This window comes from Pelophylax lessonae (genome assembly GCF_965119305.1).
Source record: "Pelophylax lessonae genome assembly, chromosome: 3".
NCBI lineage: Eukaryota > Metazoa > Chordata > Amphibia > Anura > Ranidae > Pelophylax > Pelophylax lessonae.
This window is the reverse complement of record NC_138770.1, coordinates 561,426,225-561,449,526: the sequence shown is the minus strand read 5'-3', so window position 1 is coordinate 561,449,526 and position 23,302 is coordinate 561,426,225. Positions and strand designations below refer to the sequence as shown.

Below are 23,302 nucleotides of genomic sequence, written 5' to 3'. Positions count from 1 at the left end.
ATATATATATTTTTTTTTTTTTTTTACAGATGAGGCTTTAAAATTATTCCCTGTTCTTATTTCTCTCTGTGACCCCACTGGGGAGATTTTTCCTCACTTCTATTCCCTGTGACACCTGTAAAGAAATGAGAGAAGCAGCGGTCACCAGCACTCAGGAATATATTTCTAACCATTCCCTACGCTTCTAAAAATATGTTATACTCTGCGTCTCCATTGGGAAATATTTCCGATCACTTCCTGTCCTGACAGAAATTGGGGAAGTCTCCCCAACAGGAAAAAAAAAGACAGCATTAAAAGACTGAGAGATGATCAATCCTTTCCCAAAAAACGGAAATAAACTTCTTCCCAGTACAACGTCTTTGAGAAATCACTTTAATCATATACCCAGAGCCTACAGCTTCAAGGTAGCTGCCGAATTTCTGTCTTTTAAAGCCTCCAGCCAAAGCCGTTTTTTTAGTTTTTTAGCAGGATTGGGACGAATAAATCATTTTGTCAAATTCTGTGTGCTGTCTGTAAGCCGGCTGGACAAATGTCCTCTTATTTCCTATGCTGGAGTGGTGGTCATTGGGACAGCTGTATGCGGTAAGTTTGGATGGAGTTGGACATGTAGGGAGTATAGAACACTGTGTGATGCCTGGACCAATAGGTGATGGGGGAAGTTTTGGCAAGATTCTACATCACACATACTCAGAACTAGATGGTAATCTCAGGAACACAACTGCCCAAGCGATGAGTCCATCAGCCAACTGGTTACTGAGTTTTGACCAGACAAGACCCTTGTTTTTTTCTGTTAATTAGATTGCTACAAGAAAAAAATGGAGACATCCCATCAAGTGGAGTATGTATCATTTTAAGCTTGGGTATCCTCTAGTGATCGACCGATATTGTTTTTTCCGATACCGATATTTTGGTCATTGTGTATCGGTATCGGCTGATATGGGCCGATATTTTCATACATTTAAGACATTTTTTTTTTTACTTGACAGGAACTCTTGTGGAGGGATCTGGGGGTCTAAAAAAAACCCCAAACCCCTCCCCTGCACTTAAAAGCATTCAAAACGCCAAGTAATTTTTTTGAATCTGGCGCCAGTACCCGGAGGTGATGTCATGACATCACTTCCGGGTTTTTGCATGGAGACCCGATCAGAGCCGAATGCGGCTTTTATCGGGTCTTCGGTGGCCGTGCTGGTTGCCCGGGTCTCCCGGTGGGACGGGAGACCTGGGCGAGCCGCGGAAGGCAACGGGAGGGGGGGCGTCCCCTCTCGCTCCTTGTAATGACAGCCGAGTGGCTTCTCAGCCGCATCGGTTGTCATTACAAGACAGCCGACCTATGGACGCCGGTACCGGGGTGATGGCTCTAGCTGCAGGCACTCTGGTACAAGCACTTTCCGAAATAACGGCAATAATCGGTAACCTCCAGGGCCAATTCCGGGAGACCTGGGCGAGCCGCGGAAGGCAACGGGAGGGGGGGCGTCCCCTCTCGCTCCTTGTAATGACAGCCGAGTGGCTTCTCAGCCGCATCGGTTGTCATTACAAGACAGCCGACCTATGGACGCCGGTACCGGGGTGATGGCTCTAGCTGCAGGCACTCTGGTACAAGCACTTTCCAAAATAACGGCAATAATCGGTAACCTCCAGGGCCAATTCCGATATATATCGGGGAAAGTGCATTTCGGCCCTCGATTTATTGGCTTTGCTGATAATGGGTCAATCCCTAGTATCCTCCGTTACACATACACAGGGTGCATTTTCATACAACTGTGTACAACACATTAGAGAAAGGGAGGTCCTGAAGCAATTTAACATAAAGGTTTATCTTACTGTGTGCCAAGTATCCTGCTTGATGCCATTTTTCTCAATCAGGATCTCAATAAGCTTCTGTGCTTCTCCCTCACTGAAGTCCATACTGCTGATGGTTGACACTATTGTCTTGTATGGAAGATACAGAGCACCATCCAAGTCATTGGAAACTGCAAAAAAAAAAAAAAGTATTAATAATAATAAAATTATTTTTTTTAAAAAATGTAAAAAATCTAAATAAACATCCACTTATTAAAAAAGCCAACTACCCAAACTGGTACGTTATTGGACAGAGTCAACTCAAACTGTTTCCATGATACTGCAAACACTCATTGCCCTTGAACCCAGCATTTGTATGGTTGGAATTTTAGACATAGGCTCTACCCACCAGAGGTCTTAGTTTCAGCCATCAGATCTCTCTTTCATACAAGAAAAGCATTGGCTATCCCCATCTACCTGTACTCCCTGAAAGAACTAAGATAACCACTAACGTGGAGGAAGAGACTAGTGTACCAACATAGGGGCTGTACCCAAAAATTATTTAAGGCAACAGATAGGGGGAAAGTCTAATGGAACTGGTTTTGGCCCCATCTTTTCTAACATTACACTGCCTGCTCCCATGTCCCTACCATGACCATATTTAAATTGCTACATAATTTGAATGCTTTATAATACAGTTATGTGAGATCATTCAATACTTGCTGTACGTATTGTGTCAGGCATTGTTAACAAATTTGTAATTTACCCACTTGACCTTGGAAGATTTACCCCCCTCATGACCAGGCCATTTTTTGCGACATGGCACTGTGTTTTTTAACTGACAGTTGTGCGGTCATGCAATACTATACCCAAAACATTTTTTTTTTTATTTATTTGCACTTTAAACGAAAAAACTAAAAATTATATATATATATATATATATATATATATATATATATATATATATATATATATTTTCTTTTTTTTTTTTTACTTTATGCTATAAAACATATCCATTAAAACATTTATAAAATCAAATTTCTTCATAAATTTACATGTTTTTCGGAAGAAAATCCCAAAAAACACATATTGATTAGTTTACGGAAACATTAGTGTCTACAAACTATGGTATATATTTGTGGAATTTTTATTTATATATTTCTATACTAGTAATGGCTGCGAACAGTGACTTATAGAGACATTGTAATATTGCGGCAGAGAGTCAGACATTCACTGACACCTCACCGGAAACCAGTAACACTCATACAGTGACCAGTGCTAAAAATATGCACTGTCACTATACTAATGACACTGTCTGGGAAGAGGTTAAACATCTAGGGTGATCAAAGGGTTAACTGTGTGCCTAGCCAGTGTTTTTCTGTAGTGTATGTGCCGCTTTTACTAGGAGAAGAGATGGATTGTAGTCCCTGCTTTGCAGGAACACAAAATCCATCCCTTCCCCTCCTGTCAGAACAGAGATATGCCTTATTTATATAGGCAGACCCCTGTCTGTGTGTTTTACTGACAATTGGCGGGTGCCAGCGGACATCGAGTGCCCGGCACCCACAGATTGGCTTCTGCTGTAATAACAGAAGCAGTGGCCCACTGGTGGCTCCTGCCCCCCCCCTGCTGGCGGAAGTGCAGGATCAGCGGCTTAGTGTTAGGGTGAAGGGTATTTGGTATATTTTCCTCTTATTTCTGTTCTACAAGAGAAGTACATTGATTCTGGGGTGCGTGCACAGCTGTTCTTCCCTCCTGTGACCTGGAAAGACACACTCCCTCTACAGCTGTGTGAATAGGCAGTGCAGCTGTTTGCAATAGCCATGACACAGCGGAGAAGCAGCAAGGGGTAGAGGCAAGGCTTCATAGAGACTCTGGCACACAAGTGAAAAGTGCAGAAAGTACAGTTTAATGACAGCAGCCCAGAAGAGAGCAGTGGTACCATAAAAAATCACCATGACATGGGACATTTCATTTCATTAAGGCCACTTTTCATACATAATGCAGATTATGGCAAACGGTGCCTCTACAGAAGCACTCTCACTATGGACAATATTGCAGAACTCCAGCCAAAAATGGGATAAAAACATACATAGCTCATTTAAAGAAAAAAAGAAAAACTGGCTTTTGCCGTTAATCCTGAGTTTACTCCTGCAGTACCTTTTTCTGCCACAAGATGTCCCTAGTCTGATGGCCTGCATTGTTCAGCCCTCTATCTCTGAGCCCAGGTCATCCCAAACCTGACCCAATCTGTGATTGAACAGTGAAAGGAGAAGTGAGGTGCAAAGCTCTCTGTCACTTTGCTTTCTTATTGACATGCTCTTTCTACTACTTTTTTTTTTTACCCTTTTAGGCCCCGTTCACATTTTGGCATATTGGATTCACTTGCAGAATCGCAGTAAAATGCTGCATGCTTGCGGTGCCAATATGCTTAACAAAAAAGCACAAACACCGTGGCAAAACACGGCAAGTTCAGAGCCAAAATTTGGTACATAAGCTTCTTTGGAGCTCCAAAAACGCACCGCAAAAAAAAAGTGACGCAGCAGCTTTGCTGATTTCTGAAGGAGGTTAAACTCCAGTTCTACTCTACAGGGATTACAAGAGGCTGATACCAGATCAAATTCAGGTACTTACACCGTTTGCATTTAGAGTAGAGCTGAAGGCAAAACTGTTTTTTTTTGTTTTTTTTTAGGTTGTGAGGGTTTTAACCCCTCTTCGTTTTTTTTCAACATCTGTGTCACATTAGGAAGATTTTCCTTCACTTCAAGTCCGAAAGCCAAAGCATTTGACAGGTCTGGACCTGTGAAGTGATTTTTTTTGACAAGCTCAGTTTGGCATTTTTACCCTGGGCACACCATGTCCTGGCACTGCAGACAGAAATCACTTTCTGTTATGTGTAAACGCGTTTCGTCAACGTCATCAGGGATCAGTTGATGACGTGGGATCGCAACACGCCATTTCCGCTCTCCTGGAACGCAGGTGGAACACGGAAGTGGCGTCCCCTGCTGGAAACTGCGTTTGCATCATTGTAGGGGGGATGGGCTTATGGAATCAACACAGGGACCTGTGTTCCTAAATAATGATTCCTGTGATGATTGCTGAGAGAACAACAGTCTGCTGTGTTTACAACAGAAGACCGCTGTTCTCTCTCTCAACAGGGAGCGATCGCGGTTGCCCGTCGGCAATCTCGGCCGCTGCCTGTCGATCAGCTTCCCTGCTGGAGAATGGGCGAGTTTACATGTCCATACCATCACTCCCGTGAAGCGCCGTACAGGTATGGCGATTCGCGGGAACCTGTCGCCGTATATCTGCAATGGCTGGACGGCAAGTAGTTAAGCATCACTAACCAAAGTATAATCGGACCTATACTATATGTGCTATTCCAATACCACCATTCAGATTTAAAGTGGAACTTACTCCCTCAATCAACATTGACTATTTTTAATCCTTATGCTGCTAGCATTAGTAAATAGATAGGAACGTATATCATATTAACTTGTTTTGAACTATTTTTTTTAACGTTTCTTCAGTTACTTCCTGGTTTTGTGCCTAGGCAAATAATATCATACATCCCAGGAGTTTTCTGGAGGGGAGGAGGGGTTTTCTCAGCTAAGCACACCCTCCTGCTTGTATGCCTGTGCTAATGGCAGGTGGATCCCAGGAAGTAAATACTACATGGCTCATTTGCCCTTACTCAAGATGGCCAGGGCCAGAAATGCACATCACAGAAAGTGATTTCTCAGAAAAGTACAGCACGGAGACATGGATGGACGGGGGGAGGTTGCTTTGAATATTAAAAATTACTTAAATTGCATTGTTTGCTTTGTGGCGCTTAGATGCAGTGTAGTTCCGCTTTAAAATGGCACTAAAAACAAAACATGGAGATAGTGTGCATGAACGGATATTTCTGATCTCGAACATCTCAGTGAATATGACCTGACCACTTAGCTATATTTGTTTGAGAAGCTGCTTAAAGCCCACCTCAGAGGAGAACATAAATCCTCCCTTGCAGTGGGGCTGCCCCTTCACTACAAGGGTAAAATGGGTGCCACAGTGGTGTAGTGGTTAGCACTTTTGCTTGGCAGCAAAAGGGTCACTGGTTCGAATCCCAACCACGACCCTACCTGCCTGGAGTTTGCATGTTCTCCCTGTACCTGCGTGGGTTTCCTTTGGGTACTCCGGTTTCCTCCCAAACTCCAAAGACATGCTGGTAGGTTAATTGTCTGCTGTCTAAATTGGCCCTGGTATGTTTGAATGTCAGTTAGGGACCTTAGATTGTAAGTTCCTTGAGGGTAGGGACTGATGTAAACATACAATGTATATGTAAAGCGCTGCGTAAATTGATGGCGCTATAGAAGTACCTGAAATAAATAAAATGCTCCTCCTGATCCCCCTGCTGCTTTCGTGCTCCTATGCGTTTTCGGTAGAGGACTTCTCCTCATGTCCATAGGTTTTTTGTATTGGTCTTAACTGCTTGCCGACCGCCACACGACTATTTACTGCGGTGGTCAGCCCCTCACAGGCAAAGCGACGTAGGGCTACATCGCTAGCCTGTGAGGGTCTAGGGAGCGAGAGCACGCTGCTGGAGGCGTGCTCCCGCTCCGTCACGGACCCCCCCGCGCGTGTGCCAGGCGGACCCGATGTCCGCCGCTCACTCACGATCGTCTGTTAGAGCAGGAGAAAGGCAGGCGGCTAATGTAAACAAGCCGCCTGTCATTCTCCCCTGTGTAGAAACAGTGATCATACAGTTCTACTATGTAGGACCGTTGATCACTGTTCCTACACCTCAAGCCACAGCCAATCACAGTTAGAATCACGCCCCTAGGGACACACATAACCCCTCCCTCTAAAAAAAAGTTAACCCCTTCACTGCCAGTGTCATTTTACAGTAACAGTGCATATCTTTCCCTTTGTTAGTAAACGCGATAACTTTTGCGCAAACCAATCAAAATACGCTTTTTGCGTTTTTTTTTTTTACCAAACATATGTATCATAAAACAAATTGGCCGAAAATGTTAAAAAATTTTGATTTTTACATTTTTTTGGGGGGGAATTTCATATAAAAAAAATGTGAAAAATATTGTTATTTTTGCAAAATTGACGCTCTTTTTTTGTTTATAGCGCATGATCAAAAAATCCCACAGGTGATCAAATACCACCAAAAGAAAGCTCTGTTTGTGGGGAAAAAAAGGACGTCAAATTTGTTTAGGTACAGCGTCGCACGAACGCGCAATTGTCCGTTAAATTCACGCAGTGCCGAATCGCAAAATAGGCCCTGGTCAGGAAGGGGGCTTAACCACTTTACCACTGAGTACCGTAGTACTACTGTGGCAAAGTGGCTCGTTATCGTCTGACGACGTAGTACTACGTCGTCAGACACTCCCCCTTGTATTCAGTCACAGCGGGAGTCGGGCCAGGGGAGGAGCCGCTCTTCCCCGATCGTCGGGGATCCAGTGTGGAGATCCGCCTGCTTGTGTAAACACAAGCGGGCGGATCTCCTAAGTGACAGGCAGGGTCAGATTGCAGGATTCAGCATAGCTGAACATGCGATCTGTCCTTGTGTCACTCAGTCACCTCCCCCCACACGTCAGTAAGCACCAGGCATACATTAACCCCTCCCTCTCCAATAAAATTAACCCCTTCCCTGCCAGTGTCATTTTTACAGTAACAGTGCATATTTATAGCACTGATTACTGCAGTAATGTCACTGGTACCCCCAAAAGTGTCAAAAATGTCAGTCAAGGGTCCGATCTGTCCGCCGCAATGTCGCAGTCCCACAAAAAAAAAAAAAAAAAAAAAAAAAAAAAAAAAAAAAAAAATCGCAGATCGCCGCCATTACGCGTTAAAAAAAAAACACCAAAAATGACAAAAATCTTTCCCTTTGTTAGTAAACGCAATAACTTTTGCGCAAACCAATCAAAATACGCTTATTGTGAATTTTTTTACCAAACATATGTAGCAGAAAACAAATTGGCCAAAAATTTAAAAAAATTTTAATTTTTACATTTTTTTGGGGGGAATTTCATATAAAAAAATGTGAAAAATATTGTTGTTTTTTCACAATTTACGCTCTTTTTTTGTTTATAGCGCAAAAAGTAAAAATTGCACAGGTGATCAAACACCACCAAAAGAAAGCTCTGTTTGTGGGAAAAAAAAGGACGTAAATTTCGTTTGGGTACGGCGTCGCACGACCGCGCAATTGTCCGTTAAAGTTGCACAGCGCCGAATCGCAAAAAGTGGCCCAGACGTAAGACAGCAAAATGCTCTAGTGGTAAATTGGTTAAGTGGTTAAGGTTGTCAGAGGACCCGCAACCACAGGAGCATGGTGAGAAGAGGCTGCAGGGACAGGACTTAGCGCCTATGGAAGCGCAGCTGCTTTTTGCGGTCCCATAGAGTTCCCTGGAGTTCAGCTTTAGGCACAGTCAGCTTTCTGTCTGGCTGCACAGTGCAGTGTTTTGACTGAATGGGCCTTGCTTGTTTAGCTGACGAGGTAAGTTAAAAAACCATAAATTACCTCAGACGCAGGAAAATACAGGAGCCATACACAGAAAAGAGTTGCCAGGCAATTACTAGTTTGGAAATTTTACACTGCATATTTCGCATGGCATTTTCTTTACTGAAAGGCTTCTATGTTGTTTCAAACAGTCACACACTATAAATTATTGTCTACCTAACACTTGAAATGTTATCCGCCGGTCCACACAAAGCAATCTAGGAAGTACGGCAAAAAACAAATCATAATTGAACCAGCTTGAGTATTCTTCATATCTCGCAAGCTTTACTTTGAGAATAAAGGTCAGGGTGTGGCTTTTGGCCTTTACTGAATTTTACCCACAGGTCCTGCTATTCTGTTTATCTAATTTTTATTCTTTTTTTTAAAGTGAATGTATAATCTTTTTCTTTTTGTTTTGCTTTTTAGATATAAATGTAAAATAGATCAACTTAACCACTTTCAGACCAGGCCTTTTTTCTGACATTTGTTGTTTACAAGTAAAAATCAGTATTTTTTGCTAGAAAAGTATTTGGAACCCCAAAACATTATACACTGCTCAAAAAAAATTAAGGAACACTTTTTTAATCGGAGTATAGCATCAATTCAGTTAAACTCCTGGGTTATTGAGCTGGTCAGTTAAGTAGCAGAGGGGGTTGTTAATCAGTTTCAGTGGGTTTGGTGTTTGGTGAAATTAACAACAGACACACTAGATGGGCAACAAGGAGACAGCCTCCAAAACAGGAATGGTTTTACAGGTGGAGGTCATTGACATTTTCTTCCTAGTTTTGCATTTGGCTAGGGTCAGTGTCACCACTGGTAGCATGAGGAAATACCTGGATCCTATAGAGATTGCACAGGCAGTCCAGAAGGTTTGCTGTGTCTCCCAGCACAGTCTCAAGAGCATGGAGGAGATTCCAGGAGACATGCAGTTACTCTGGAAGAGCTGGACAGGGCCGTAGAACGTTCTTAAAGAGGAAGTAAAGCTTCCTCTGTAACTTGTACCTATAGGTAAGCCGATGATAAGGCTTACCTAAAGGGACTGTAAATATCTCCCAAATGTGCACCTTTTAGGAGAATTTACTTTGCATGCAGCCAATGACATCGCTGGCGCAAGCGATCTGAAGGAACGGCCACCCAGGCCGTTCCTTCAGAGCTCTGTGCCGTGAATGTTGGCTCCTGTGCACATGTGCGGGAGTGACGTCATTGCAGTTTAGGTCGCACAATGTCTCTCCCCACCCAGGACCACCTGTAATCACCATGTCTCTCCCCACCCAGGTCCACCTGTAATCACTGTACCTCTACCCACCCAGGTCCACCTGTAATCACAATGCCTCCACCCACCCAGGTCCATCTGTAATCACCATGTCTCTACCCACCCAGGTCCACCTGTAATCACCATGTCTCTACCCACCCGGATCCACCTGTAATCACCATGTCTCTCCCCACCCAGGTCCACCTGTAATCACCATGTCTCTACCCACCCAGGTCCATCTGTAATCCCCATGTCTCTACCCACCCAGGTCCACCTGTAATCACCATGCCTCTACCCACCCAGGTCCACCTGTAATCACCATGCCTCTACCCACCCAGGTCCACCTGTAATCACCATGTCTCTACCCACCCAGGTCCACCTGTAATCACCATGTCCCTGCCCACCCAGGTCCACCTGTAATCACCATGTCTCTACCCACCCAGGGCCACTTGTACTCACTATGTCTCTCCCCACCCAGGGCCACCTGTAATCACCATGTCTCTACCCACCAAGGTCCACCTGTAATCACCGTACATCTACCCACCCAGGTCCACCTGTAATCACCATGCCTCTACCCACCCAGGTCCACCTGTAATCACCATGTCTCTACCCACCCAGGTCCACCTGTAATCACCATGTCTCTACCCACCCAGGCCATCTATAATCCCCATGTCTCTACCCACCCAGGTCCACCTGTAATCACCATGTCTCTTCCCACCCAGGGCCACCTGTAATCACCATGTCTCTACCCACCCAGGTCCACCTGTAATCACCGTACCTCTACCCACCTAGGTCCACCTGTAATCACCATGCCTCTACCCACCCAGGTCCACCTGTAATCACCATGTCTCTACCCACCCAGGGCCACCTGTAATCACCATGTCTCTGCCCACCCAGGTCCACCTGTAATCACCATGTCTCTGCCCACCCAGGTCCACCTGTAATCACCATGTCTCTGCCCACCCAGGTCCACCTGTAATCACCATGTCTCTACCCACCCAGGTCCACCTGTAATCACCATGTCTCTACCCACCCAGGTCCACCTGTAATCACTGTACCTCTACCCACCCAGGTCCACCTGTAATCACCATGTCTCTACCCACCCGGGTCCATCTATAATCCCCATGCCTCTACCCACCCAGGTCCACCTGTAATCACCATGTCTCTACCCACCCAGGGCCACTTGTACTCACTATGTCTCTCCCCACCCAGGGCCACCTGTAATCACCATGTCTCTACCCACCCAGGTCCACCTGTAATCACCATGCCTCTACCCACCCAGGTCCACCTGCAATCACCATGTCTCTACCCACCCAGGTCCACCTGTAATCACCATGTCTCTACCCACCCAGGTCCATCTGTAGTCACCATGTATATGCCCTCCTAGGTCCACCTGTAATTACCATGTCTCTACCCACCCAGGTCCACCTGTAATCACCATGTCTCTTCCCACCCAGGGCCACCTGTAATCACCATGTCTCTCCCCACCCAGGTCCACCTGTAATCACCATGTCTCTCCCCACCCAGGTCCACCTGTAATCACCATGTCTCTACCCACCCGGACAAGATTACGGAGTGATAGAAAACCAGAGGACGAGGAGCATAGAGGACACGTCCTATTACATTAGATGTGTGGGGAGAGAAGGTGCAGCCAAGAAAGTTTCATCCAATACTGTTACCTTACAGCAGTAAGGACATCGGGGATGAATCTTTACCCACAGCAATAAAGCAATAACCGTACATTAAGTGGAGAAGCAGTGTACAACAGCTCTTACATGCCTGATAACAATCATTTGGCGGTGAGTAGATAACCAAAGGGGGAAACCCCGACTAAAGCACAGATCGAGCACTTAAGCACCTGTATGATTTTAAGTGGAAAGATTTATCACAGCAATACGATGATTTAATGGACATTTATTTATACTTGCACTGATTCAACAGGAATTGATGTTTTGATTTAACAGCACTTTATGATCTTCATGCATTTCTTATGAAGTTGATGATTTTTCATACATTTATAAATTTCTTGATATCATTATTTATAAGTTTAAGCAGCGCTGCAATCACAGTTTTATCTACCCACCCGGGGCCATCTATAATCCCCATGTCTCTACCCACCCAGGTCCACATGTAATCACCATGTCTCTACCCACCCAGCTCCATCTGTAATCACTATGTCTCTCCCCACCCAGGGCCACTTGTACTCACAATGGCTCTCCCCACCCAGGACCACCTGTAATCACCATGTCTCTATCCATCCAGGTTCACCCATAATCACCGTACCTCTACCCACCAAGGTCCACCTGTAATTACCATGCCTCTACCCACCCAGGTCCACCTGTAATAACCATGTCTCTCCCCACCCAGGGCCACTTGTACTCACTATGTCTCTCCCCACCCAGGGCCACCTGTAAATCACCAAGTCTCTACCCACCCAGGTCCACCTGTAATCAACATGCCTCTACCCACCCAGGTCCACCTGTAATCACCATGTTACTACCCACCCAGGGCTACCTATACTGCCATGGTTCCTCACACCCCAGAGAGCAAATTAAAGATTAAAGAGCAAATTAAAAAAAAAAAAAAATAGGTTTACTTTTGCCCTAGGCTAAAAATGACGTCATGACATTGCTCCGGTCCTTCAAGGCCATAAAGGCGATCAGACAATCTGGTCTGTTTTCATATCTGTGACCAGCTGGCCGCACTGTTGGATCGTTTCTCTGGCACAGCGGTAGAAAGTCTTAAGCCTGAGAAAACGTGTGAGCAGCGGGGGAGGCGTCCCCTCCGCTGCTTCTGAAAGGGATCCAGTGGCTAACAAGCCGCTTCGACCACTTTCATGAGTAAGCCAGCCGCTGGGTAAAAAAAAAAAAAAAATACCGGGGTTATGGCTAACAGCTTTAGCCATAACCCCGGTAAACCACTTGCAAACCATAACATATATTTATACACATATATATATATATATATATATACTGTGCTGCGCAAAAAAAACAAATACAGTGTGTATGGATCAGTGTATAAAAATCTGTGATGTCCTAACGTGAATATTTTAAGACACCACTATTCTAAAAAACATTTATCATTATATTAATATGACTCATAAGTGAGCATATCACATTTTCAGCAATATTGATTTACATTTATTCAATTATTTTAGCACTTCAATGTTTATATATATATATATATATATATATATATATATATATATATATATATATATATATATATATATTATATATATATATTTTTTTTCCCACTTATGAGCTATATATAGGAATATTGATATATGATTTGTTATATCAGTTGTATTCTATATATCATTCTTCAATATTTATTAAATTCCGCACTGTATTGTAAAGAAAACATTTTTTCTCTTATGAGTCATATTAATATAATGATAAATGTTTTTTAGAATAGTGGTGTCTTAAAATATGCACTGATCCATACACACTGTATTTGGTTTTTCTACACAGCACAGTATATATAATTTTGTATTTACACTTACCATAAGGAGAGTGATTAGTGCAAGCAGCAATAACACTTCCTTTGATATACATAGTAGCTCGCAAGATCACTTTAAATATATTTACAGTATACGTATTGCGGTTAGCAAGCGGTTATTTTCTAATCTATTCTATATTTTCCATTCTGTTTTATTCTATTCTGTTTTATTTTATCCTATTCTAACAAAGCTGCCTAAGAAGGAAACACCATCTTATTTCACTTTTATACCTTATGTATTTATTGCAATATGTTTCTATCTCAAATGAATTTTCTAATCGATGTGAAAATAATGAACATACAAAAACGAACCTGAATATACTAAATGAAGTCTGAAAATGAATCATTTTAAGATAACAAAATTATTAACTTAGCAAACTAATTGGAAACAAAACAAATTTTTTCTACTCTCTACTCTCCTTGCATCCAAAGTTCTGTGCCACTAGGGAGCTGACGACATCATAATGCTAACATCATCAGTCCTAGGTGGATTCCCCTTAAAATATATAAAAAATGCACTCTAGAGACGGGGTCGGGAACCTTTTTGGCTGAGAGAGCCATGAACACCACATATTTTCAAATGTAATTCTGTGAGAGCCATACATTATATTTCAGGGTCGGGAACCTTTATTTAATATTCATGTCATGCCTCCAGCATAAGGAAGTAATTAATTCTATTGGAACTTGTAATACCAATCTTGTCCACAAGATGCCACTGTGACATAGACTGTTGTATAGTACTTTATGGTATTTCCTGTTATCTATTGCTGGTATTAGTTCCACCCCTCTCTGAGAAAATCTCCATTTTAGAACACCTTGTGACACAGCCAGACAGCATCTGAGGTTCCTGTGGGAAGTTTCCTGAACCCCCCTTTGAAGCATCGCTGGTATGCCTATGAACTGTCAGTTATATACTCAATGCATATATTGTTTGTGTTTGTACACTGATTGTATGTTTATCTGTTTATTTACAGTTTCACCTCTCTATTCACAATCCTATTCGCATATCCATCCGACTTGTAACCTGTTCATGTGACCACTATTCTATCTCTGGAATAAAGCCTTAAGTTACAAAAGGACTGGTTATTGCAGGATTAAAGGTTTAGCTGTATGTTGAGCTGCACACGCCTGGGGCATACGTGTAGTGAGAACAGAACAGTGAAACAGCGGCTATCCAGCGAGTGGGATTTAGGACAGCGACTATACAGAGGCCTGCTACCCTGCCAGCGCAGTCATCTGCATATGCAATACAGCAGTCTCTACACAGTCAAGCATTCCTGCAAGCGACATGTCACATAGACAGACATCCTCACTCAAGACAAGGTCCCAAGTTTCCGGCTCCTCTAGATCTTCCTCCGCAAGCAATGCACTCGCCATAGCACGTGCGAAAGCTGAAGCCTCCAAGGCGCGAGCAGCCTTTGCTGAGCAAGAAATGCAGATTAAAAAGGAGAAGGTGAGGCTAAAGGAAGAGGCCGAAGAAGCCCTCCTGGAAGTGAGGTTAAAGAAAGAGACAGAGGAAGCTCTTCTAAAAGCAAAGACAGAGGAAGCCCTCCTAAAAGCAAAGGCAGAGGAAGCCCGCCTAAAAACACAGAAAGAGGTAGAAGAGGCCCTCCTAGAAGTAGCCCTAGATAAACTCACTGTAGAGAAGGAAGTAGCAGCAGCCATAGCTGAAGCAGAGGCCTTAGAATTAGCTGTATACCCAAGAAGTGAATGCAGCAGACGCAGTAATGTTCTCGATCCAGCAGCTGAAACTCCAAATTCTCTACAACAAACTTCAGATTACATCAATCAACACTTTAAAACAAGCAGTGTCAAAGATGACGTCAAAGAGACAAGCCAAAGACACTCCACGGTACCGCCGCAAGTCAGTGACAAGCCTCAAGCCTGCAAACGGGAGAAATCCGTGCAAAGTGACATCTCCTACGACAGACTCCCCATAAGTGAGATAATAGAATCACCTTCTAATCGCCCTCCAGAACCAACGTCTAAGCCAGAATGGTACATCAGAGGATAGCTTGGTGCCAGCAAAAGGTATGATTACACACAGCCATCTTACCATGACAACACACAACAGGCTAACCAAGCCACCATAGACTTTGCAAGGTTCTTTGCACAACGCGAGTTAGTCACCAAAGGACTTGAAAAGTTTAATGACCGCCCTGAAAACTACAGAGCCTGGCGGTCATCCTTTCAAAACACTATCAGAGACTTAGGGCTATCTTGCAGCGAAGAGATAGACCTCCTGATCAAATGGCTTGGAAATGAGTCTGCGAGCACGCCAGGCGAATCAGGACAATAAATATAAACCACCCAGACACTGGTCTTAGAACAATCTGGGATAGACTTGATGAGTGTTATGGTTCAGCAGAAGCAGTAGAAAATGCATTATTCAAAAGACTTGATAACTTTCCCAGAATACCTAGCAAAGCCTACCATAAACTTAGAGAGTTAAGTGACTTGTTAACGGAACTTCAAGTAGCTAAATCCGAGGGAGACTTACAAGGACTTGCATTCCTTGACACAGCCAGAGGTGTCAACCCCCATTGTGCAAAAGTTACCCTATAACTTGCAAGAGCAGTGGATTACACATGGATCCCGATATAAAAGACAGCATGATGTTCCATTCCCTCCTTTTTCTGTTTTTGTGGACTTTGTGTGCCAGCAAGCTAAAACAAGAAATGATCCAAGTTTTGATTTTACGCTGTTGTGTGCTGCTCCTGTGGGACTTAACCCTCGCAAACCTCCAGTAGCAGTACACAAAACTAATGTGTCTCCTCCAGGTTCCTTTCACAGGTCTGCCAACTTCTCTAACTCAGAGACAAAGGTCAACGATCCTGGTAAGCAGTGTCCCTTGCATCAGAAGCCACATCCTCTCCTAAAATGCAGAGCCTTCAGAGAGAAAACCCTGCAGGACCGCAAAGCCTTCCTCAAGGAGAACCACATCTGCTACAGGTGCTGCTCTTCAACATTCCATCTCGCCAAGGACTGTAAGGTCAGTTTAAAATGCACAGAATGTGACAGCTCAGACCACAACACAGGGTTGCATCCTGGGCCAGCTCCATGGACTTTACAACACACCCTCAGCACTAGTGAGCATGGCGGGGAGGAGGAGCACACCACCACAACTACACCAGAGGTCAATTCACAATGTACAGAGATATGCAAAGGAGCCATAGGTGGTAGGTCCTGCTCCAAAATCTGCCTAGTCAGAGTCTACCCAGCAGGCCAAAAAGACAAAGCTATTAAGCTTTACGTAATCCTGGATGACCAAAGTAACAAGTCATTAGCCAGCTCAACTTTCTTTGACATGTTCGGCGTTGAAGGCCCCAGCATTCCCTACTCCTTGAAAACTTGTGCAGGAATAGTGGAGACGCCTGGTAGGAGAGCATCCGGCTACCAAATCTAGTCCATCGATAGGCGATCTCGCTTGTCTTTGCCAACTCTTATCGAATGCAATCAGATCCCTGATCATAGATCTGAAATTCCTACACCAGATGTAGATGCTCATCACCCACACTTGAAACGCATAGCACATCTGATACCAGAACTTGATCCTCAGGCTCAGATTATCCTACTCCTTGGGAGAGATATCTTACAAGCCCACAAATCAAGAGCTCAGATTAATGGTCCCAATAACGCTCCTTATGCTCAGAAGTTAGACCTCGGATGGGTCAACATAGGAGATGTCTGTCTAGGAAGCGTGCACAAACCTAACTCCGTTAGCAGCATGCTGACAAATACCCTAGAGAATGGACGTCCCTCTCTTTTCCAGCCATGCCACAACTATTTCCTTGTTAGGAATCAGCCTACGCCACCCACTCATCTTGTCCCTTCACAAGCCTCACTAGTGACAACTTTGCCTGTGACAGTGACCAAGACCATTTAGGGTGCACAGTCTTTCAGAGAACTGAAGACGACAATCGTGTGGCAATGTCTATCGAAGACAAACTCTTCTTAGAAGTAATGGAGCAAGGACTAGTCAAAGACAGCACAAACAGCTGGGTTGCACCTCTTCCCTTCAGACCACAGAGACAACGCTTACCCAATAACAAAGAACAAACGTTACAACGTTTTGCTTCCCTTAAAATTAATTTACAAAGAAAGCCAGAGATGAAGGAACATTTCTTTTCTTTCATGGGTAAGATCTTTGAGAACGGTCATGCTGAGGTGGCTCCCACCCCTAAAGACTCTGAAGAGTGTTGGTATCTCCCTATATTCGGAGTGTACCATCCCAAAAAGCCAGGTCAAATCAGAGTAGTGTTTGACTCTAGTGCCAAATACAAGGGTATCTCCTTAAACGATGTCCTCTTGACAGGCCCAGACCTTAACAACAAACTCCTGGGAGTGCTCTTACGCTTCCGCAAAGATTCTATTGCCTTCATAGCTGACATCCAGCAGATGTTCCATTGTTTCTTGGTCAGAGAGGAAGACAGGAACTTCCTAAGGTTCCTTTGGTTCCAAGACAATGATCCTTCAAAAGATATCTCAGAGTATCGCATGAGGGTACACATCTTTGGCAATAGCCCTTCACCTGCAGTCGCTATCTACGGACTCAGACATTCCGCCCAAGAAGGTGAACTTGAGTTTGGCTCAGATGCAAGACAATTCGTAGAGAAAGACTTTTATGTGGATGACTGTTTAAAATCCTTACCTTCCAGTGAGTCTGCAATCTGTCTTCTTAAAAGAGCACAGGAAATGCTCGCTTGTTCCAATCTCAGGCTTCACAAGATTGCTTCCAACAGCAAAGAGGTAATGGAAGCTTTCCCCGCTCAAGACCATTCCAGTGATCTAAAGGACTTAGATCTGGGTACAGACTCTTTACCTGAACTGCGCAATCTAGGTCTACTTTGGGACTTGAAATCCGATTCCTTTACCTTCCAAGTAAATGGAGAAGAAAGACCCTTCACTCGCAGAGGTGTCTTGTCTACAATCAATAGCCTGTACGATCCATTAGGATTTGCAGCACCTGTTACAATTCAAGGCAAAGACTTACTTAGAGACTTGATTCGTGAAACTGGGATGCCCCACTACCCCTTGATAAGAGAAACTCTTGGGTAGAGTGGAGGGACTCTCTATCAGTCTTATCTGATCTCCATGTTTCACACCCATACGCTCCTGTACCTTCTACAGAGATACAGAGTCAAAACCTTTGCATATTCTGTGATGCTTCTGTCAAGGCAATAGCTGCTGTGGCCTACTTAAGGACTGTTGACACTAAAGCACGATGCCACATAGGATTCATCATGGGCAAAGCAAAGCTTGCTACACACCCCAAGCATACTATACCTAGGCTAGAACTTTGTGTTGCAGTACTAGCTGTTGAACTAGCAGAGCTAATAACCTCAGAGATGGACATTGACCTTAAAGATGTTCAGCTCTACACAGACAGCAAGGTAGTTCTAGGCTACGTCTATAATGAAACCAGACGTTTTTATGTTTATGTCAGGTTTATGTTTATGTTGAGGATTAGGAGATCCACCATTCCAACACAATGGCACTATGTACCTACTGACTATAACCCTGCAGACCATGCTACAAGAGCTGTTGCTGCATGTAACCTGAAAGACACAACATGGTTTACAGGACCTGCATTCTTGTACGATGCAGAACAGACTTTTCCTAAAAGTGACACTATTGAACTAATAGATGCAGACTCAGATACTGACATCCGTCCTGAGATCTCAACATTTCATACTGCAACTTCAGGTTGTCAGCTTAAATCTGACAGATTTACCAGATTCTCAAAATGGAAGACACTTGTTCGAGCTATTTCTTGTCTTATCCATATAGCTCGCTCCTTTAAAAGGTGACTCAAACAGCTGTGACCGCAAGGGATGGCACCATTGTCAAAAGATCAGTTCAGTATTAGAGCTACAGCAGTCTCAGGATCTTATCATCCGCACTGTACAGCATGAAGCATATGCTAAGGAGATTGACTGTACCTTGAACGGAAAACCTATCCCTAGAGACAGTGTCCTGAGAAAACTCGACCCATTCCTTGATCAAAATGGACTACTTAGGGTAGGTGGTCGTCTAAGGCAAGCCAACCTAGATTCAGATAAGAGAAACCCTCTAATAGTTCCTGGTCACCACCACATCGCTTACTTGATTGTATCACACCATCACTCCCATGTAAAGTGGAAGTCAAGATCCAGAAAAACAAGGAGACCAAGTTGTTCCTCAGACCAGTTTCTGAACTGATCTTGCTGTTATCATCTGAGGAATAAATAGTGGTATCTGATGATACCAGGCGGGGAGTGTCATGCCTCCAGCATAAGGAAGTAATTAATTCTATTGGAACTTGTAATACCAATCTTGTCCACAAGATGCCACTGTGACATAGATTTTTGTACAGTACTTTATGGTACTTCCTGTTATCTATTGCTGGTATTAGTTCCACCCCTCTCTGAGAAAATCTCCATTTTAGAACACCTTGTGACACAGCCAGACAGCATCTGAGGTTCCTGTGGGAAGATTCCTGAATCCCCCTTTGAAGCATCGCTGGTATGCCTATGAACTGTCAGTTATATACTTAATGCATATATTGTTTGTGTTTGTACACTGATTGTATGTTTATCTGTTTATTTACAGTTTCACCTCTCTATTCACAATCCTATTCGCATATCCATCCGACTTGTAACCTGTTCATGTGACCACTATTCTATCTCTGGAATAAAGCCTTAAGTTACAAAAGGACTGGTTATTGCAGGATTAAAGGTTTAGTTGTATGTTGAGCTGCACACGCCTGGGGCATACGTGTAGTGAGAACAGAACAATTCATATTCATAGGCCGCAGCTATACAGTGAGTAGATAGAGCCGTGTGAAAGTGCCTGGAGTCTGGTCGGGAAGAGAGCAGAGTAGGCAGGTATGCAATGAGGCCAGAGTGGTGAAGCGCCTGCAGGCCTGCGAGTGATGGAGGTGAGTATAGGCCCTGAGAAAATGGCGGCCTGCTGCTGAAGGCAGCTCCCGCGGGTCCCCGGGTGTCAGAGGGGAAGCGGTGATTGCCAAGGCGCTCAGATGCACAGCACACGAGTCGGCGGCGGTACAGCGGCAATCCGGGCACCCATAGACGAACTGAGGGTAATAGCGGTGGGTAGCCCACAAAGTGTACCGTCAATGGGTGCAGAAATCTCCTTGGCACCAGGCACAGCTACGCGGATGGCACTGGATTGAGTGGTAGACGCAGTGGAGCTCTGGGACTACACGTCCAGCGCGGCTCAAGTCGGACACGCCCCCCTTTATTAAAGATTTGTCTGCGAGCCAGATGCAGCCATCAAAAGAGCCACGTCTGGCTCGCGAGCCATAGGTTCCCTACCCCTGCTCTAGAGGAACCAGAACCAGAAGATCAGCTAACATCAGATCTGTCTCTGTCAATCTCAGTAACACGAAGGCTTGGAGAGCTTCCCGTCAAGGGTGCAATTAAAACCTAGCTGGAAATTAAACCATACTGCACTCAAAACCCAAAAAATGTTTGGGTAACAGATATTATATAAAAAAACTTTACTACAGTTAAAACACCAAGATCAAAGTAAAATATATATCCTTTAAGTAAAAAAACAAAAAAGCAAATACACCTTACCAGGTAATCTTAAAATGAAAACAGATACACAGTCAACGGAACTGTCTCAATCTTTGCTCTCTATCTATACTGTTCTGTCCCTAGAAAGCAGAGGATACAATTTCCTGGATATCAAAAACAATAATCTGTACCAGACAATGTCTCTGTACAGTAATTAAACCCTCTGGCTATTCATCTCTCCCCATCTGATACTCTGAGCACTCACAGCACAAAAGGTCCCAACTGTACTACAGAGATCACCAGTTCATTGCCTGTATCTCCATTGCCAGTACGTCCCACACAGAAAAAGCAGCAAACCTAAAAGTGCCACCTTACAATGTATAAAACACAATCAGAAACATTCAAAAAAATATATACAAATTACAATTCCTGTAGCAGGAGTATGTAAAACTGGCCATACACAGTCAGTGCTGATGGGAGAATCCCTCCTGCGGAGCTTTTGTGTTCTTCCGTTCGGTCCTAGTCGGTCCCGCACGCACACAAACCACTATCGTTCCACACATATGAACATCAGATCATGGGCAGTAATTCTAGCACCAGACCTCCCGTGTAAATCTAAACTGGTAATCTGTAAAGGCTTTTAAAGCGTCACCTATGGACAGTAAAATTTACATTGTTTATTGCCGTTGCATGGCCGTGCGCAATTTTAAAGCGTAACATATTTGGTATCTTCTTACTCGGCCTAACGTTATCTTTTATATTTTACAAAAAAATTTGGTTATGTACTGTTTTTTGCATTAAAATGGAAAAAAAAGTGTATTTTTTTTTTTTTACAAATAATTGTCTGAAAAACCGCTGTGCAAATACTGTGTGACAAAAAAAAAAAAAAAACAGCAAAACCCACCATTTTAGACCCAGCTTTAAAAAAATATTTAATGCTTCTAACTAATTTTCTAGCAATAAATACAAATTTTTAAATGTAAACAAAAAAAGCTTTAGAAAAAGGCCTGGTCTTAATGTGGAAATAGCAAAAAGTCTCACACCACTGACATTGACAATATCATACGTCACTAACCTGGCTCAGCTTTCTTCTTTGGCGCATTCTTCTTTTTTGGAGCAGATTCAGATTTTTGCTCTTCACGGCTAACAACAGCTTCTGTTTTTTTGGTGGCTGGTGGACTTGACTGTGTTTTAGCAGATTGGGAGTTAGAGATTGGTTGGCTTGACTGCACTTTATCAGGCTGAGAATTGGTCAACGGGGTGCTTGACTGACCTTTAGCAGACTGAGGGTTGGAGTTTGGTGGGCTTGATTTAGTTTTAGCAGACTGAGAGTTTGTGCTTGTTTGGCTTGACTGAGTTTTAGCAGGCTGAAGGTTGGTGTTTGGTTGGCTTGCCTGAGCTTTGACAGACTGGGCATTGGTGACTGGTTGGCTTGACTGAGTTTTTCCAGGCTGAGAATTGTTGACTGATGGACTTGATTGAGATTTAGAAGACTGAGTGCTGGTGACTGCCAGATTTGACTGGGATTTAGAAGACTGAGTGCTGGTGACTGTCAGATTTGACTGGGATTTAGCAGACTGAGTGCTGGTGGCAGATTGACTTGACTGGGTTTTACCAGAGTGAGAGCTGGTGACTGCTGCATTTGACTGATTTTTACTAGAGTGATTGCCACTTGCTGGTGGGTTAGACTGAGATTTTGGAGGGTTGGTAACTGCTGGGTTGGAGTGAGTTTTAGGTGAATGGGCTGAGGAACTTGGCTGAGATCCAACTGATGTCACATGCACTTCCTTCAAAGAAGCCTCCGAAACAGGAGTCTGCTTTGATACAGGCTTGGTCACGGCCACCACCTGACTTTGGGTTGGTTCCACCTTCTGGGCCTTCTTGTCTTGCTTTTTCCTCTTGTCCTTAGGAGACGGTGCCATTTTCTCTTGAGCTGGGACCGCAGCGAGTATTATAGGAGTTTCCTGAACCTTCACCTCCTCTACTTCAACGTCAGGCTCATTTTCTGAAGAAGGTTCCTGTTCGGGTATTTTCCCATTTGGTTTATCATCCTTTTTCTTAGACTTTCCCTTCTTCTCAGGGATTTTATCCTTCCTCTTCTTCTCAACTTTCGGTTGTTGGCCCTTCTCCAGCTCTCTGCGCTGTTTAGCCAACGCTTCCTCATAGGAGGTCTCCTTCATAGAAAAGGTAGACACCAGGAAAATGCCAATAGCCGATATCACCATGAAACCTCCAAACACCATCGCTCCTAAAGTCTGCGGATCGTAAATATCCATCTTGATTTTCTTCTAGATGTCTAAATAAGAAAGTAGGTAAAAGTTAGTGAAACATTTATATGAAAGATATAGCTCTATATTTCCCCATCCACTCTAACTCTAACTATAAAAACAGCCAGCTTGTGGATTTACATATATTTACAAAACCAAACAGTCCAAGCAATCTGAATATGCATATCAGGAAATGAATGTGCTCTAATGAAGGTCATTTCCAGAATAGAATTGTATTATTTATTGTACTCAGGAAGTACTCTGCATATTTTGCATGCTATAAAAAGTACCTGATTACTTTTGCGCCAAAACAAGTGAGGTATGTTAAGTCAGAAATTTTCATGAATAAAATGTCATAAAATAAAATAACGGATGAAATAAAGTTATTCATGAGTTGTGCTCAAAGTTTTTTTTTCCCCCCTTCATACTTTAGGAAGCCCCTGGAAAATTAAAGTATCTAAATCCAAAAACAAATATTTCATATACTGTA

The 23,302-nt window shown here is 43.5% G+C and overlaps 1 protein-coding gene across 3 annotated transcripts in view; it reads right to left on the bottom strand.

Annotated features, from left to right (window-relative positions):
• Window positions 1–22,840, bottom strand: part of RRBP1 (ribosome binding protein 1) — a 92,771-nt gene extending 69,931 nt beyond the window's left edge. For all 3 annotated transcript variants that reach the window (XM_082249231.1, XM_082249233.1, XM_082249232.1), the window contains exons 1-2: window positions 21,621–22,840; window positions 1,822–1,970 (exon numbers count right to left, since the gene is read on the bottom strand). In XM_082249231.1, coding sequence (XP_082105357.1) covers window positions 1,822–1,970; window positions 21,621–22,821 — 1,350 coding nt within the window. In that variant the 5' untranslated portion in view covers window positions 22,822–22,840. The remainder of the gene's footprint in view (window positions 1–1,821; window positions 1,971–21,620) is intronic.
• Window positions 22,841–23,302: the final 462 nt, after the last annotated feature.